We start from the raw sequence: 19238 nt of genomic DNA, 5'->3' as shown, positions 1-19238 counted from the left end.
ATCCTTTCATAAAACCTCGGTTCCATAAAGAAGGAAGCACTGGGCTCCACCTATCCATGACCGGGAACAAAACAGAAAGGTTGTTGATCAAAATAAAAGTGACTGACAAATCTCTTCCAGGCAAGTTCGGAAATGGGCCTGATCTCTCTAGCCCCATTCCTAAACCCTGGGGGACGGGAGAACGAAAAACGGAAAACGTTCCTGGTTCTGCGCAGAAGCGGGAAGACCCCTCCCTCCCTCGTCACGACCCCAAGTATCTCTGTTGGAGGAAACTCCGTGCACTTGGAATCCGGCTCCATTACCGGCACCGTGACTTGATTTATGTTTTCGACCGTGCGCCACGAACCTGTCGGGACCCTCGGAACTCGTTTCCAAGATGCAAAGAACTTTGGCACCCGCGTGCCGCAGGTGAGGGAACTCGGGTGCAGAGAGGAGCAATGACTGGCTCAAGTTCGCAACCCACGGCGGAGCTAGAATTCAAACCCGGGTCTAGCAGGCTCCCAAAGCCCTCGCCGAGCACCCCGCTTGCTCGAGAGTAGAGGGAGGGATAACGCCGCCCACCCGGCGCGGCTCCTGGAAGCCTGGAGGGATCAGAGGGATCAGAGGCGGGCCAACAGCTGAGTATCCGCGGCGTGGAGAACCGCCGCCCCCCGAGCGGAGGTGGGAGGGCCGGGGCTGCAGCGCCGCCCCACGCAGGCCCTCAGCCCTCCACGCCCGACTCCCCGTCCACGCCGCACCTCCCGCCCGCGCGGCCCTGCGCGGCGCCGGGGCCCCGGAGAGCGCATCCCGCCCTCACTCACCTGTCACCCCGGCCGCGCCAGGGCGCACGTGCGGGCCCGGCGAGCGCGGGCGGGCGGGGTCGGCACCCGGGTGCCCGGCCTTCCCTCCCCGCACCACGACCCCTGCAGCCGCAGCCCCCGATCGCCAGCCGGCGGGACCCCGGCTTCCGCCTGTGGCGCCCGTGGCAGTCACATGACCAGAGGGGGCGGGAGCAGGGCGGGGCGTCATGTGACCGCTCGCCGGCGACGGCTGATGACGCTCGAGCCCGCGCTCGCGGTTTCAGCGACCCGGGAAGGGAGTTGAGGAAGGAGTTGGGGTCCGGGCGTGGGCGGTCCGGGTGCAGCCGGGCCGAGCCGGGGCGCGCCTCCAGGTAAGGCGGAAGCGGGGGGTGGCGAGGGCGAGGGTGGCGACAGGTGTCGCCTCCCCCTGGGGCGCTCCGCGGGTGCCCTGAGCTGGGGTCCTGGCTCTGCGCGCCGAGCAGGGAGGCTTGGGCAGGCTGCCCCTCCCCGAGGCGCCGTCTCTCCATCCTCCCACCCGAGTGGGGGGAAAGTTCACGGGTTCCTGATGCAGATGCGTGGGGTTTGAGCTGCCTTTAAAAGCAGGGCCTCGGACAGGAGGTCTAAATGGGCTCCCTGGGCCCCAGTTTCCTTTTCTATAGTTGGTTGTGAGCATTAGCGGGCATGAGAAAGTAGCGCCAGGGCATCAGTTTATGGCGCATTGGGGGGCCTCGAAAGGGTGGTTGCTGGGGATCCCCGGGGGGGCCCAGCGGTTTAGCGCCGCCTTTAGCCCGGGGTGTGATCCTGGAGCCCCGGGGTCGAGTCCCAGGTCGGGCCCCCTGCGTGGGGCCTGCTTCTCCCTCTGCCTGGGTCTCTGCCTCTCTCTCTGTGTCTCTCATGAATAAATAAGTAAAATCTTAAAAAAAAAAAAAAAAAAAAAACAAGAAAGGGTGGTTGCTGTTCCTGTCGTCACTCTCCTCCGTTCTTTGATCGCCTCTTTCGTACGAGGAGCTGTCTTTTGTGCCAGCAGAACGTGGCAGGGTTGTGGTTTAAGCTGCTCCCGGGGTGAAGGAGTGGCAGCCGGGTGAACAAATAGCTGTGATGAGTTTTACGAAGAAGTGTGTGTGCGTGTGTGAGGGAGACGGGGCATAGTAGTAGCATGAGGGAGGGAACGAGCAATTGCTTGTATAGCTAAGACACGGTTTCATAAGGAAAGACGTACCCTTGCATCTTGAAAAAGGAGCTGCAGCTCTGGCTGGACTTGTATAGGCCCCGTGATTTGAAGGACGTTCCGCAGTGTCTATAAATTGTTAGCTCCGGGTCTACCACCCTGCAGTAAGGAGAGATGACATGGGGGAAACGATATTTTTAAGTCAGCTGATAAGTGACCCTGCCTGAAGTGAATCAGACTTGCTGTGGTCTGAATATTTACATTTTTCTGCACCCCCCCCGCCCCTTCATATGTTGAAATCCTAATGCCGGTGTGATATAGTATTAGGAAGTGGGGCCTTTGAGAGGTGCCTAGGTGATGAGGGTGGAGCCCTCATGAATGGAATTAGTGCCTTTGTAAAAGGCTCCTGAGAGCTCCCTCCCTTGCACCTTCTACCTTGTGAAGACAAAGGGTGAGAGGGCTTGGGGGCTCTGAACGAGGTAGAGGGCCTTCACCGGAATGGGACCCTGCTGGTACCTTGACCTTGGACTGCCCAGCCTCCAGAACTCCAGGCATCAATTTCTGTTGTTTGTAAGCTACCCAATCTGGTATTTTGTTGCAGCAGCCTGAATGGCCTAAGACAAGGCTCGGTATGGGAAAGCAAAATAACATGCGTGGGGAAAATTCAGGAAATATATATATATATATATATATATATATATATATATATATATACATATATATATATATATATGATTTTTATTTAGTTATGAGAGACACAGAGAGAGGCAGAGACACAGGCAGAGGGAGAAGCAGGCTGCATGCAAGGAGCCTGATGTAAGACTCGATCCCGGGTCTCTAGGATCATGCCCTGGGCTGAAGGCAGGCGCTAAACCGCTGGGCCACCTGGGTTGCCCGGAAACCTTGCTTTAAACTTTCTTGGAAACCGTAGGTACAGGGAACAAAGAGATTGTTGTTACTAGGGAAGGCTTCAAGAGGAGGTTGATTTAAACCAAGGTTTCATGATGGACATTTTGGGCCAGATGATTCTTTTGGGGGGTGGGGTTGTCCTGTGAATTGTGTACTTAGCTGTTCTTAGCGGGAGAAAGAGAGAAGAGTGTGTCTACTCCATCCATTCTCTTTGCTTCTCAATCCAAATCTTTTTCCTGAAATACTCCAGAATTACGGAAGGAAGTTTCCCTCAGCTCTCTGCAAGCGTAGAGTTTCATTAGATAACGTGAATTTTGCATGCACATAATAAGGATAGCTACTATGTGGGAGACACTCATCACTTATCCTGTATTGTATTATTCCTTATATACATTGTGTGTTTTGTCCATTCCAGGTGCTATTAAAAAATAGCATAGACAGGTGGCTTAAAGAACAGAAATTTATTTTCAGTTTTGGAGACCAGAAGTCAAGAGATTAGGGTGCCAGCATGGCTGGGTACTGGTAAGAGGCCTCTCTTTCGCTCTCGTCAGCTCCCTTCTTACTATGTCCTTATTGGGTGCAGAGAGCGAGCTCAGGTGTCTCTTCCTCTTCTAGTGAGGACATTAATTCCTTCCTGAGATTAGGCTCTACCTTCAGGACATCTAAACCTAATTATCTCCCAAAGATCTCGGGTCCAAATACCACACAATGGGGGTTAGGCTCCCAACAATGATTTTGGGAGGAAATGCAGTTATCTCAGTGTTCTCCATACTTGTTTGATTCTGAGAATCCTCTGCAGCGATTCATAAAAATATAGGTTTCCCCGGAGTGTCCACTAGGGACTCAGGTTAGTAGGTCTGAGATAGCACTTACATATACATCTATATTTTCAGTAAGCATTTCAACTGACTGCTAAGATCAGGCAAGTTATAGAAAATTATGAAATTTAATTTATACAGTAATGCTGTGAGATAGATACGATTATTTCCATTTTATACAAGAACAGATTGAAGCTAGAGAAAGTAAGCAACTTGACCAATGTTGTGCAGTTCTAAGTGGTGTGCACGGAACAGAATTTCCAGGCATCTCTGTCCCGTGTCCAATCTCTTAAGCGTTACTCCGTATTGTGTACAGTGTTAAAATGATGAAGTTGATGTTAATATTTGCTTCCACTTTTAAAGATTTATATGTTGGGCATTATCCTGCGTGTTTCATTATACACCTTATTTCATTCAGTTCTCACAGTAATCCTTGGGGTAGGCACTGGATGATTCCTGTTTTAGGAAGGGAAAAATGAAACACCGAGAGGTTAAATAATTTGCCTCAAGTCATTCAGTTACTTAAGTGGCAAAATTAGGTTTTGAACTCAGTCTGGTTCTAGAAGCTGCATACATGACCTCTACTCCATATTGCTCCTCTATTTTACTCTATAATGTAGAGAAATTCTGCTTTTATTGACACAGAATATAAAATCTAACCAAGTCTATAAATCTGTTAGAACCCAGAGGACTGTCAAGAATATGTATAATATCTATATATAATACAGATTTTTAAATTTATATTTGTATATATACAGTTTTCAGAATTCAGTATGCCTAAATGTTAGGTAAGTTAAAAATTACAAGTTTCGAAGTTCTCCCTGTTAAAGTGTTTTATTACTACTATTTCCAGTTTTTGGGAAAAGGCATCATATGAGTAGTCTGCTTTTTCTAACTCCTTTATGTTTTAGCTTTTTAAGAACTGTGCTGTTGTTGAATTCTTTAGAGAACCGAGGAATATTTTACCCAAGGGAGGGTATTCTCTCCCCTTTGAAAAATGAAAACACTTAGCTTCCCCATGTACTAAGTGCATCTGTGCACAGATGACAGCACAGTGCTTTGGTGGCCCCTCCAGGAGTATGGAATGTATATAATAGTGTGGCACTTGTGGGCCATTAGATACGTTCATATGGATGTTTATAGTAGTGTTATTTTCCTATGCAGTACTAATCCTGACTCCTAAATCTTATTTCACTGTGTTTGAAAACTTAGGTAATAATTTCAAGATGCCCGGACGTTCCAGTTCAAGTTCAGGTTCAACTGGTTTTATATCCTTCAGTGGTATAGAATCTGCTCTCTCCTCTTTGAAAAACTTCCAATCCTGTATCAGCTCTGGAATGGACACAGCTTCTAGTGTTGCCTTGGATCTTGTGGAAACTCAGAGTAAGTAACAAAATTTACTTCTTTTGTGTCTGCTTTTCGGATAACCCTGTGCAGAGGCATTATTCTAGGGATGTGAGATAATGCTCACCTTTCAAATGTTCTTGGAACAGTCATTTAATCCCTCTGGGCATCCGTTTTCTCATCTTGTTCTATATACTGTATAACGATGTACTGAGGATGAAATGAGATTGACTCATTCACGTGTCTTCAAATAGTTATGTATCAGTAGAACGGTACAGGCTAAAACATGAAGGTTCCTGATGTGAAGGAGAGTGTACGGTCCAAAGTGTGTGACATTAGTGAAGGTATGCAATAAGGTATGCAAATGCATTAATAACAGTTACAATAAAGTTGTTTTGCAGTAGTTTAACTCTGTTCATGCTTGATTGCCCAGTAAACAGACTAGCTTATGCTAGGGGTGCCAGCAAAGGAAGGCTTCTACCAAAATAGAAAAATTCCATTTTGATGAACTATTAACATTTTTCAATCAGAAGATTTAGAAAGATGCTAATTTGCTTTCTTTGGATTGGGGTTGCTTTTATTTTATATGTGTATGGAGGCAGGGGAGCAACAGTATTTTTGTGTTGTTTTTAATATCACTGGTTTTCAGTGATTTGATTGTGATGTGCCTTTGTGTGATTTTGTCTATGCCACCCAGTGTTCTTTAAGCTTTATGAATTTGTGGGCTTACAGGTTTGATCAAATTTAGAAAAATTTCTGCCACTTTTTCTTTTTTTTTTTTTGTAATTTATTTTGAGAGAACACATGCAAGCGGGGAAGGGACAGAGGGAGAAGATCCACTCAGTGTGGAGTCTAATTTGGGGCTTGATCCCACAACCCTAACGTCATGACTTGAGCGGAAATTGAGAGTTGGATCCTCAACTGACTGAGCCACGCAGGCGCCCCTGCCACTATTTCTTCAGATAGTTTTTAAGTCCCTCCCCTCCTCTCTTCTTCTGGGACTCTAATTATATGTATATTGGACAGCTTGATCATGTCCTGTGAATCACTGAGGCTTGGTTGATTTTTTTTCATGTCTTATTTTCTGCCTGGCTTCAATTTTAATACTGTTTGTTGCCGTGTCTTCAAGTTCATTGATCTTGTCTTGTTAATTCTGTGAAATGAATTTTAAATTCAGATACTGGATTTTTCAGCTCTAGACGTAAAAAGTTTAAATGGAATCTTCTATTTCTCTCCATTATGTTCATGTTTTTCTCTATATTCTTGAGTATATGGAGCGTATTTATAATAGCTGTTTTAACATCCTGATCTGCTAATCCTGTCATTTCTGTCTGTTGCTGCTTCTTCACGTGGACATTGTGTGTATTATGTTGCTGAGTGCCTTTTTTTTTTTTTTTAATTTATTCGTGAGAGAGATGGAGACATAGGCAGAGGGAGAAGCAGGCTTCTTGTGGGGAGTCTGATGCGGGACTCGATCCCCGGACCCTGCGATCTCAACCTGCGCTGAAGGCAGATGCTCAACCACTGAGCCACCCAGGTGCCCTGAGTGTTTAGATTTGGTGTCTTCCAATAAAGAATTATGGCATTTGTTTTGGCAGGCATCAAAATAATTTGTGGATTAGGCTAATCCTTTCCAGGCTGGCTGTTAAACTGTGTTAGTGTGGGTCAAGTTCAGTGTCGATTTATTTTAGGGCCAATTTAGCCTTTTTACAAAGTTTGGCCTTTCTGCATCTCTGTTGATTGCCCAGAGAGTTTGCTGAGATAGCTCCACTCTGCTGGATGGAATCGGAAGGTCTTCCAGTGATGTGTGAATTCTGGGAATTGTTCACTTTACAGCTTCCAGCAGTTGTTCTCAGCAGTTTAGGACTGGGGGGAGCTCTGCAGATTTTTAGAGGACTTTCTCTGCATATCTCCTTCCTGGTGCTCTGTCTTAAACTCCTGTAATCTTAGTTTCCCTGAACTCCAGTCTCTGCCTCGTGGGTCCTTCAAGACTTTCATTCTTGAAATTGGATTCCTCCTCCATTGTGCACGGAGGCAGGCAATTGCAGGACTTACCTAACTTGTTTTTCCCTTTCTGCAGGACTCATGGTTCTGCTCTTGCCTATTGTCTCACTGTCTGAAAGCAGCTGTCTCATTTATTTTGTCTGGCTTTCTAGTCGTCACTGCAGGAGGGCCAGTTCCATACCAGTTGTTCATTCATGGCCAGCAGCAAAAGTCACCCATAATTTTTAGTGGGTCACCTCTCAAAGTCTTAACCCTTACTGGCCTGATCTTCAGTCTATTTTTTTTTTTTTTTATCTTTGGCTTTGGTAGGTGACCTGGAGAAAAATCATAATAGGATCTTAAGCCATAAGAGAGAAGAGCTGGAACATAAACTAGTTGATTATGTTGTTGGACAGCAGTGAATGGATTGGGAGAAATTAAAGTGCCGAAGAGCATGTGGGAAAGGCCTGAATCATCTTCATAACAGAAATATTCCCTTTTCCTTTTGGCCTTATAGGATTACCACTCTTTCTCTTTACCTTTTGGGTTATCCAGTTTCAACACAAATTAAAATGAGCTTTGTTTAAAAGAGATGGTAGTGATCACTTAGGTATTACTTTCTCACTTTGTACTGCATTTCTCTTGTTGCTACATTATTAAATTGGTGGTAAAGGGGATGCTTGTTCCCTAGAACTTGGAAGGATGTGTATTGTTTTGTTTACTGGTGGTTGCATATTCTTGTACCAGGTTGCTGTCCCTGTTCAACTTCCAGCTCATTTGAAGTGATCACCTTTCCCTGCTTTCCCTGGGACTGCTCTTACTGAGTTATGTTACAGTATGTAGTGTCTAGGCAATTAGAGTTTTACTGCCACCATGTCTATTTTTTTTTCTCTAAATGTGTTGGTATTCTGGGAATACTTTCTTGTTTACCTAATTGGAGAATGAAATTTATTACCTTAGATTTTTCAGGGGCTTATTTTTCAGATTTTTATTTAAAAAAAATTTTTAAAGACTATTTATTCATGAGAGTTACAGAGAGAGAGAGGCAGAGACATAGGCAGAGGGAGAAACAGGCTCCCTGTGGGGAGCCTGATGTGGGACTCGATCCCAGGACCATGACCTGAGCCAAAGGCAGATACTCAACCACTGAGCCACCCATGCGTCCCATTTTTCAGATTTTCAAATTTATTATATACTTTTGTGCTTTCTGAGGTGGAAGGTACTGACTTATTTTACCATAACTGTTGTTGTGATTATCATCTTTAGGCAATTAAATTTTCATAAGCCCTTTAAGTTTAAATAAAATTGAGGAATGGCCCTGTTCTAAAACATTAATGAACCTCAGGTTGTGGCCTCTCCTTATGCCTCTGTGCCAGTAAAGGTTTGAAAATAAGAGTTTTGTTAGAAACATTGTATTAAGGGCAGTTGTTCTTAAAATGTTAAAATTAAATAGTTGGTCTCTGTATATTAAAGTAATATTTTAAAAGTACAAAATCAAAACTAATCAATAGAGCAAGTGTTTGAACTTCCTTTGTATATTTAGGCCACCTGCATTCATGCCTGTAATGTTACTTATTGTATTAGAGGCTTGGGTTTGCAAGGCTAGCTTTTCAGAGTTGATTTTCTCCTTCCTACACGATAGGTTTAGAGTTTGAGCCACAGAGTAAGGGATGACACTTAATTGTGATGGTGTGGACCAGTGGCCCTACTAGTCTTTTGATCCAGTTTTTGTTTTGTTTTAACTTCAAATATGTATCCCTTTAATTTTGAGTAAATAGATACCTACTAAAATTCAGAGGTCTTTTTTTTTTCCAAAGAAGGGCATACTATAAGACTGAATTTAAAGAAATGCAGACTTGTAGATAAATTATGGGGCTGCTCTTACTGAACCCTAGGAGTTTTAAGTTGCTATTAGATAAACAAGTTCTCCTCTAAGACCTAAATAGAAAATAAACAATTTAGCAAGGCCTCATCAGATCTGCTTTTCTCCTGATTATAAGTGCACAAGGCACATATATACAGTGGACTTTTCTGTGGCGTCTTTCATCATTAGGGTAGACGACTCTTAACTTACAAAATCACCAATATTCAGTGGCTCAGTCAGTTAAGTGTCTGACTCTTGATCTCATCTCAGGTCATGATCTTTGGGGTCCTGGGATAGAGTCCCATGTCAGCTCTGTGCTGAGTGGGAAGTCTGCTTACGGATTGTCTCTCCGTCTCCCTCTGCCCCTGCCCCAGCTCATGCACACACTTGCACACTCCTTTTCTATCAAATCAATAAATTTTTTTAAAAAGCCATATCTTTAAAAATCACCAATATTTTACCTCCTTGGCTTTTCATGTGTTGTCAGATGAACCCTACCCCCACTTAAGATATAGTAACATGCCATATCCTGATGTCCTGAAACAGTTGGTGTCTTTTCTGTTTCGTGGGGTGTTTTTTGCATTTATATCATATTTTGCTTTGTTAATATGGTCTGATCTTCCCTTTGAACCTGGTCTCCTAGGGACAGAGACTTCAGGATGCTCATCTGACGTTTTCAGAGGTTTGATGTCTTGTCAGGTGTTGAATGTATATAAATTAGTTAATAAATGTCTTTGAAGACTCTTCTCCAATACAGATATTTGGATCCACTCTGTAGAAAATTAAGTTTTCCAAAATTCGAAATTGATCACTTCTGTTAATTTGTAGGCCTAATTTTTTTTTTTTTTTTAGGACTTTGCATTTAATTTCTGTGTAAGAGCTAATTAATCCAATGGTTCTCAAACAGAGTGCATCGGAACCACTTGGAGGGCTTGTTGAAACAAGATTGTGGGGACCCCCCCCCCTCCACCACCACCAGAGTTTCAATTGGTTTGTTGAGCCCAAGAATTTGCATTTCTGACAAGTTACCACGTGATGCTGATGTTGCTTCGGGTCCACTAGGACCAGACTTTGAGAACCCTGGTCTAATGCTCATTTTCCTATTCAGCAGGAAACATACACCGCTAGGTGGCACCAGAATACTCCTTATGAGACAACCATCAACCTTAGCTCTCTGTTGAATGCAGAGTTCAGAATTGTGCAAAAGGAACAATCACTAAATTGTTGGAATTTTGTAGCCTAGAGCCCGAGTTATTCTGTATCTCTAAAAAAACAAACATATGTTGACTGTTTCAGGCCAGAGAAACTATAGGACTATTAAGGTTACATTTTAAGGTGAACTCTTCCGGTAATGAGAAATAACCAACCGCCTGTTTCCATTGCCTTCGTTTTCAATTATGTGAGTTACTCATTTTCTTTCTTTCTTTCTTTCTTTCTTTCTTTCTTTCTTTCTTTCTTTTTTTATTTTTTTTTTTTAAGATTTTACTTATTTATTCATGAGAGACAGAGAGACGGAGGCAGAGGGAGAGGCAGGCTCTGCAGGGAGCCTGTTGTGGGCCTCCATCCCAGGACCCCAGGATCGGGGCCTGAGCCAAAGGCAGACGCTTAACCACTGAGCCACCCAGGTGCCTGGTTACTCATTTTCATTTACCAGTGGTAGATGTTGATCCTGTCACAAGATAGAAATATATACTGCAGTTTTATTATTTATTATTCTAAGATAGTGGATCTTGATTTTGTTGTTGGTTACATTTGAAAACCACTCTAAAAAGGTTTACACATTCTCTTCACATAAATAGGTCAGTTTGTCCTTCTACTAGAGAGCTAATTGTGTTTGGGACAGTTATAGGGGGTTAAAAGGTAGGAAATGTGCTTTTCTTTCCTATTGGCTTCCTCAGGCAGAAAGTTGAGAGGTTTCCTTTTTAAGACCCGAGGAGAGGAAACTTTGGGCAATTGTTTGCCTTGCCTTACCTCTTGTGGCCCTGCGTTCTCACTCCATAAATTTCCAACCATCCCAACACCTCCAGATTTTCTTTACTCCATTGACTGTAACAACCTGAAAGTTGGCATGGTTTCTCCACATGATGGAATGTGTTGGAAATGATTGCTAGCTGTGCTCTCTTGTTTGCTAAGCTCTCCTATTCACAATGGGATGTCACTTTCTGAAATAGTAAATGAGTCATATTTTAGTTTTTAAACAATATAGTATCTGAATACTGAGTTCTAGACTCTTGAGAATAATCTTTCTGTTGATTATCATTTTTTTTTTTTTAGTCTCCAGCAAAGATGAGTTAGGTTTTAATGACCAGTGTATGAAAATGACTAATACAGAAGAAAACTGAGTTGGAATCACTTGATCAGAATTAAAAATTAGACTAGCATTTTATGATGTATCTTTGATCATTGGAAAGAATTAAGGCTAGTTTAATCTTAGGCAGAGATGACAACTCAAGGCAAAAGTAGAGCAGATTTTAGGATCGATTTTTAAAACATCAGTTTCCTTTTTAGAAAATAAACTTTTGTCTGGTAGCAAGCAGAAAGGAGCTTTTATTAGGTTGGTTATTAACAGTTGAAATCAATTTGATTATTTTAGAGAGGATTATTTATTTATCATTCAGACCTATATCTCCTCTCTGTACTTTACAGCTAAAGTTATATATTTGTGTTTTACATAAATGTGAAGTTTGCCACACTGTCCCATAAAAATACAATGTGAATCGCATGTGAAATTTAAATTTTTCTATTATCCTCATTATAAAAGATAGAATTTACTGTTAGTAATATTTTATTTAATCCTGTATGTCTAAAATATTATTTCAACATGTAATCAGTATAAAAATTGAGTTCGTTTTTACATTTTTATTTTTGTACACAAGTTCAGAATCCTTCAGTTCATCTCATTCAGGCAGCCAGCCGTGTTTCATAGCCACATGTGGCAGATGGCTGCTGTAATAGGCAGCAGCAGGTATCAGAGGAGAGCAAGAATCTGTAAGGGTAGTTACATCAACTAGTTTTGCAGTAGCTTTTTAGTAGTTTTGGGAACTATTCAAATCAAACCAGTTGGTAAAGCGAGGTAATACCATTTACTGATTTTGTGTGTGCGTGCTTGTCGCTCCTCTACCACTGGTATGATTGGTATTTTAAGTTCTTCCCCAGATTGTTTAACCAGCTTAAAATTGCTTACTTCTGGGGATCCTATTAATATTTGATGCTGTTTGAAATGTCATATGCTGATTTGACTTCATTCCTACAGTACTTTGATATTTTGTAGCTAATGTGGTAAATTAGTTTCTTATGGTATTGGGCGAGCCAGAAAGGTCAAGTCTCTTAACTGCAGCAGCCAGAATCCTTTAGTTGCTGTAAACAATTAGGCCTGTCAGCAATTGACCTTGGAAATGCTAATTTGCTTGTCCCTGGGTGCTGCTTCCAGAGACAGGCTTTCTCTTAGTTCTCTTAGGAGATGGGAGTTAAAAACTCAAGTTTGGAGAAGTACTAAAGCACTGGGGCCAGCTCCACCCACACCTGCTTTTTTTTTTTTTTTTTTTTAAGATTTTATTTATTTATTCACAAAAGACACACACAGAGAGAGAAAGGCAGTGACACAGGCCGAAGAGGGAGAGGCAGGCTTTGACCAAGTTCCTTGCAAGAATTTCTTTGAAGACCTTGTAGAATTATGTCTAGACTGACATTGAGAGGGAGCTTCATTGACTTGATTGCCCTTTCCCTTCATTCTGTGGCACCATTTGCCATATTAATGGTTGATTAAGAATGATTCTGTCACTGTTTCATTATATTTCTGAAGTTTATTGAAAAAGGACCTGGGAGGCATCTTTTATCAACCCCTTTGGTTTTGTATTTATTACTGCTGTTGTAGTGTCAGATCCAGAAGAAGGTAGCTGAAAAGTAAAGAGAAAGAAATGTTAGGTGGAAAAGTTATACCCAGTGAGAAGTTATAGGCAGTAGTCAGTAGATAGAGGAGGCGGAGAGAAAATATTTGTAAAATCTAGAGTTACTGTCTTTAAACTGGTGGTGGCAGCAGTGGTGGCTTTTACTTTAAGAGAAAGATTTAGGTTTTCTTTTCTTGGGGCAGTGCTCAGGCGAAGTGATTTTTCTCCCTCTCCTGTACAATGCTGATTCAAAACAGTTATTTGAGTTTGATTGGTTTTCACTTTTCTTAGCTAATTGTTAGCACTTTATGTTGATCAGTCACCAATTATTTATTGGCTCATGCCCTTAAGAAGCTAATAATTGAATTAGCAGATAAGACAAATACATGTAAAGATAAGGAGAGCTTCATAGTAGTAAATGATTTGTTCGCAATGAGATTATGAGCCTATCTGTCCCAGTCATGACTTTTTACATTATGACCTAGCAGTCTGATTTTATATCCAGTAGGCATATGTCTTTCGTAGGCTGTTCTTATTAGGCAACTTAATAATAGTGGACACAGTGCTTTTTGTGGACCAGCTGTGTTCTACATGCCTTATGGGTGTTCATTCATCTAATCTTTACAACAATGCTATAGGGTAGGTAGGTAACATAATTCATGGCTGTTTAACATATGTGTACACTGACTGAGCCTTGAGGTTGACCAAGGACTATGTACCGTTCTCTGAAAGGGTTAATTTATCACAATAACCTATTTCAGATTGGGAATAACACATTTTAATTATTTCTTTCATATTCTCAATCCGTTTTTTTTTCTTTTAAAGATTTTATTACTTATTCATGAGAGAGGGAGAGATGCAGAGACGTAGGCAGAGACACAGGCAGAGGGAGAAGCAAGCTCCTTGCAGGGAGCCTGATGTGGGACTTGATCCCGGGTGTCCAGGATCACGCCCGAAGGTGGCGCTAAACCACTGAGCCACCCCAGCTGCCCTGAATCCATTCCTGTGTGACTTACCCCTTCACAATTGCAGTAAGCTTTGAGATAAGTCCTCTTATCTACTCAAGTATTGCAGATGCCTGTGCTCATTGTAGAGACAGACCCTGTTTTACTGGGCTGTGTCACCATTGTACCTGAAGATGAGAGTTTTCATTAAAACAATATGGAGAGTCCATTCTGTGCTAATTCTCGTTATTGACTTACAAGGTTCTCGTACTGAGCTTACTAAAAAAAAGTTTTTCCTAGGACTGTATTTATAAATCTTGATGACAATGAATTGTCTCTAGATCATCCTTGTTTGATCATGTCTTGAGCCATGACCAAACCATCTGGCATTTACTCTCTGCAAATAGTAGCTATTAATTTCTATGCCCATTTTAAACCATAGAGCGTAGTTTACAAGAATGTTCATTATGTCACCGGCTACACCCCTCTTCGTATTCGGTCTGTGCCAGTCAGAGACTGACTGGATTTAGTTCCACGAGTATGCTCTGTCAAGCCTCCTTGCTAGCCAAGCCTCCTTGTGTTCACATGACTTCCTCTCCCTGTTGACTACTTAGAGGGCATCTATTCGTCTTTCAAGGGCAAGCTTAAGTATTCTCATTTTTCTGCAGATATTCTCCTACCCAGGCCAAACTGATCTCTTTGGTTTCTCTGTGTTGGCCAAGCATTCATCCATCAAAACAATAGAGCTCTTCTTTGCATTTAATTATTTATAAAGTCTATACTCCTACCACTAGATATGGGAATTTGAAAAAGTCAGTTAAGAACATCCTGTTTCCCAATCAAGTTATGGCTTTCTGTCTGTGTTGCAGCTACCCAGTTCTGCCATAAACAATAATAAATGAACAGATGTTGACCAGTAGCAGGCTATACTTTACTGACGGACCGTTGGTCTAGACAACAGTTTGTGATAGTCTCTTTTCATATATATGAGGTGAAAAATGAGTTAAATTTTACACAATCAGGGGGATCCCTGGGTGGCTTGGCGGTTTGGTGCCTGCCTGTGGCCCAGGGTGTGGTCCTGGAGTCCCGGGATCGAGTCCCGCGTCGGGCTCCTGGCATGGAGCCTGCTTCTCCCTCTGCCTGTGTCTCTGCCTCTCTCTCTCTCTCTCTCTCTCTCTCTTATGAATAAATAAATAAATAAATCTTAAATTTTTTTTTTTTTACACAATCAAAACGAAGAGATGGGACCTGAAAAGGGATTGTGGAGAGAACAGCAGAAATGTTCTTGCAAGTAACTTTTTTTTTTCTTGGCTAATTCATTATATCACTGGTAGGAAATAATTTCTAATTTCACATAAAATCATAATGTGAGCCTTGATAGTTTCTATATCAAGTTACTATATATATGTGTATATACATACATGTATATCCTGTATATATACATATATATCATGTGAAAAATCTTACTTGTAAAGGTTTTCAAATCCTGCATGTCCATATCAAAGTGCATGTACTTAATTATATTTTAATTTTCTCCTTTCCAAGGGCCATTTGTTTTGTTTTAAAGTTCCATAGATATTTACTAAGTACCTGTTATCTGACAAACACTATGCTAGAAATACAAAGATGGGAAGATACCCCTCAACAGATTTCTAGATCTTGTTACAGATATTTTCTTTCTTAGTAATCCCATGAAAATGAAGTCAACATGTGACAGATGAGAGAGCTGAAGCTCAGGGCGGGTTAAGAGATGTGCCTGAAGTCACAAAGTTTAGTTTGGCTAGATGGTACTCAAATCCAAGACAGCTTCTGTTATGTGTGCGTTCGCCTGCGCACACACACATACACACTCTCATTCTTGTGTATGCCCTCATGTCCTCAGCCAGTCCTAATTGCCTTTATATCTATAGTTATTAGGTTTGGTGTCATAAATAAAGAATCCCTCATTATGAGATACAGTTATACTGTAGTGAAATTTATTTCAGTAACTTAGGGTTTATCACCTTAAATTCACCTTAATGGAATTTTACTCACTCTAGCTTAGTTTTCTTTTTCATCCTTCCTAGTTAATCACCCCTCTGATCTCCATTAGCTTTTTTGTCCTTTTGTTTGGTGACTTTTTAAAAATAACAGCTTTATTGAGATACAATTCAGGTACAACATAGTTCGAGCATTTAAAGTGTGTAACCTAGTGGTTTTTAATGTATTCACAGATACTTTATTTAATTTTAGAACATTTTCATCAACTCTAAAAAAGGAACTCTAGTACCTTTTACTCTCACCTATCTCTGTCTCCCCATTCTCCTCAGCCCTAAAAAGCCATTAATCTTTCTTCCTCAGACCTGCCTATTCTGGATACTTAAAGTAAATGTAATCATATATTAATTACTTGACCTTAGGGATTGGCTTCCATCACTTAACATGATGTTTTCAAGGTTCATCCATGTTCTAGTATGTGTCAATACTTCATCCCTTTTTACACCCAAATAATATTCTACTGCATGGGTATACCATGTTTTGTATATGCATTCATCCATTGATGAACATTGGATGATTATTATTAATAATTATCTGGATATTGTTAAGAAATCCTGCAAAGATTTGTCTATAAGTTGGTATCTCATTGTGGGTTTGATTTGCATTTCCCTGGTGACTAATGATGTGAAGCATCTTTTTAATTTACTGGCCACTTGTATGTTTCTTTGGAGAAATGTCTATTCAGATTCAGTGCCCACTTTTTTTTTTTTTCTTTTTTCAGGGCCCATTTTCAAATTGAGTTATTTCTGTTTATATTTTTGAGTTATAAGTGTTCTTAATATGTTCTGGATACAAATTCATTATCAAAAACATGATTTGCAAATTTTTTCTTCATTATTTGGGTCATCTTTTTATTTTCTTGGTAGTGTTCTTTGAAGCATAGATGTTTTTAATTTTTATGAAGTCCCAATTGTCTACTTTTTCTTCTGTTGCTTGTGCTTTTGGTGTCAAACCTAAGGACCCATTTCTGAATCAAAGGTCATGCAAATTTATCCCTATTTTCTTTTCTAAGAATTTTATAATTTAGCTGTCACATTTGGATCCATTCTGAGTTAATCTGTAGTTTGAATTAAGGGTCCAGTTTCATTCTTTTGCATATGGCTATCCAGTTGTCCCAGCACCATTCTTTCCCCAATGATCTTGATACTTTGATCTTTTACCCAATGATCTTGATACTGGCTTGCAAATCAGTAGACCATAGACACAGTTTATTTTGGATTCTCAGTTCTGTTCCATTGATGAAATTCTATCTACCTAGCTTTATGCCAGTACCATCCTGTTTTATCTTGCTTTGGAGTTAGTTTTAAAATTAGAAAGTGTAGTCCTCAAATTTTGTTCTTCTTTTTAAAGATTGTTTTGGGTATTTGGGATCTCTTGTAATTCTGTGTGAATTTTAAGATCAGCATGACAGTTTCTACAAAGAAGCCAGCTGGGATTCTAATAGGGTTGCATAGAATTATAGATTAATTTAGAGAGTGTTACTATCTTAACGATATTAACAAATCTTTTGATCCATGACCATAGAAATTTTTTAACATTTATTTAGATCTTGAATTTCTTTCAAGATCTGATGAAAACAGTGTTTTCAGAGTATTAATTTTATACTTTATTAATTTCAAAACATTTCTTTTTTTGATGCTATTATAAATGTTTTCTTAGTTTTTTTAGATTGTTTATTGCAATTAAATACATTTGATTTTTATATGTTGATCTGGCATCTTCCAACCTTGCTGAACTCTCTTAATAATGCTTAAAATTTCTTTAGTAACTCCTAACTCGGGGAAACGAACTAGGGGTGGTGGAAGGGGGGAGGAGGGCGGGTGTGGGAGGGGAATGGGTGACGGGCACTGAGGTGGACACTTGACGGGATGAGCACTGGGTGTTTTTCTGTATGTTGGTAAATTGAACACCAATAAAAATTAATTAAAAAAAATAAAATAAAATTTCTTTAGTAGATTCCTTAGGATTTCCTATATACAAGATCATGTCATCTGTGGGTAGACATAGTTTTATTTCTTTCTTTCCAATCTATTTGCCTTTTGTTTATTTTTCTTGCATAATTACCCTGGCTAGAACCTGCAGTATGATGTTAAGTAGAAGTGGCAAGAACGGACATCTTTATCTTGTTCCTGATCTCAGGGCAAAAGCATCCTGTCTTTTCATCAAGCATAGCATTTGCCAGAGAAAGCTCTTCCTCCTGCAGTGTCCATCTAGCACCCTCTATTGGGAAAGCTTAACATTATGCTGACTGTAAGAAGAAATGCTTAAAGCAATTTCATCCATTATCACAGAGTATGTATCAAAAAATGAATTTTGACCTGAAAGGCAATAAATTGATTAACTGGCACAGCACAGATATAAGCAAGTGAAATAAAGTTTTAAAGGTGCTATGAAAGAAACCTGTTTCAGGAAACAATGGGGTGAGGGCACCATGGAGGTAATAGTCCATACTAGCTGAGGACTTTTAGGAGAAATTTCATACAGGAGATGTTGACAAAAAGATGAGTAAGTATTTCCTGTGGAGTGGGAGAGGGTATTTCTGAGGGAAGCAAAGATGAGAAGAGGTGTGAAGAGCATGGTGTGAAGATCTGTAAAGCCTCTGAGGTTTTACCTCCCTTTCAAGCTAACAAGATAGCCTACCACAGTTTCATGGATGCTGGCAGAAGACAGGAGACTCCCAGATCATAGACAAAGGTCTTTCTTACTTGTTGGTGCACATCAAGTGGTGGAAATATCGTGTTTCCATAGGTTTGCCTTGCTAACTCCCAAGTCCTTACAGGGTTGATATGGAAGGGTCCAGGGTGATCCTGTAGTCTGTGTCACAACTGAGGACCCTTGAGCTCCAGGAACCCAGATTTTTATAATGGGCAATAAACATCCCCAACTTTGGGCCCTAGAGGAAGACATTATCTTTAATACACATCCCTCTGCTCTGGAGGAATACACTGACTCCGTCTTCTAAAGCTTTGTGAGACGTAAAATCCTAGAGAGAGAATGTGTACAGACATCTTGAAAAGATAGTCTAGAACAAAAGGGGAGTTAGTGTCTCTGCTTGCAAGACACACAGATGTATGAGACCCCTAAAGAGTTGATTCCCAACACCTGACAGATTCAGGGAGCTGCCAGGGCTTTAGGTGGAAGATCAGCTTTGATTTGGGCCTTTCTAGTATTTTCAGCACTACTTCTTATGGCTCAGCACTTAGTCCAGCACCATGTAGTACATCTCTCAATGTAGCAAGGCTGTGGTTGCTGCTGGGTTCCCTTCTTCTTTCCCTTTTTGGGCCAAATTAGGGCAGCACAGTGCTTTGGTTGGCCAGCCAGAGTAACTTAGGACTTTAAGAACCAGTTCTGGAATCGAGTAACCTGGGTTCAAACCCAGCTCTGGCTGTTATTAGCCTTGTGACTTTAAGTAAATTTTGGTTTCTTCATTTGTAAAATGGGGATAGTATTGTAAAATAGCAACTGGTATCTGATGAATATTTAACTGTGTGCCTGCATACACGTG

General features: G+C 41.0%; 2 protein-coding genes across 3 annotated transcripts in view; one reads left to right on the top strand and one right to left on the bottom strand.

Moving 5' to 3' along the window:
* The window catches only part of WASHC5 (WASH complex subunit 5), a 58928-nt gene extending 57946 nt beyond the window's left edge, over positions 1-982 (bottom strand). The window contains exon 1 of the mRNA XM_041768449.1: positions 801-982. The gene's annotated coding sequence lies outside the window, so the exon portion shown is untranslated. The remainder of the gene's footprint in view (positions 1-800) is intronic.
* A 32-nt stretch (positions 983-1014) lies between these two features.
* Positions 1015-19238, top strand: part of NSMCE2 (NSE2 (MMS21) homolog, SMC5-SMC6 complex SUMO ligase) — a 213753-nt gene continuing 195529 nt past the window's right edge. For both annotated transcript variants that reach the window (XM_041768450.1, XM_041768451.1), the window contains exons 1-2: positions 1015-1150; positions 4887-5057. In XM_041768450.1, coding sequence (XP_041624384.1) covers positions 4901-5057 — 157 coding nt within the window. In that variant the 5' untranslated portion in view covers positions 1015-1150; positions 4887-4900. The remainder of the gene's footprint in view (positions 1151-4886; positions 5058-19238) is intronic.

Source organism: Vulpes lagopus, chromosome 9 (assembly GCF_018345385.1).
Source record: "Vulpes lagopus strain Blue_001 chromosome 9, ASM1834538v1, whole genome shotgun sequence".
Classification (NCBI taxonomy): domain Eukaryota; kingdom Metazoa; phylum Chordata; class Mammalia; order Carnivora; family Canidae; genus Vulpes; species Vulpes lagopus.
Note: the sequence above shows the minus strand (reverse complement) of the source record. Positions and strands in the feature narration are given on the sequence as shown.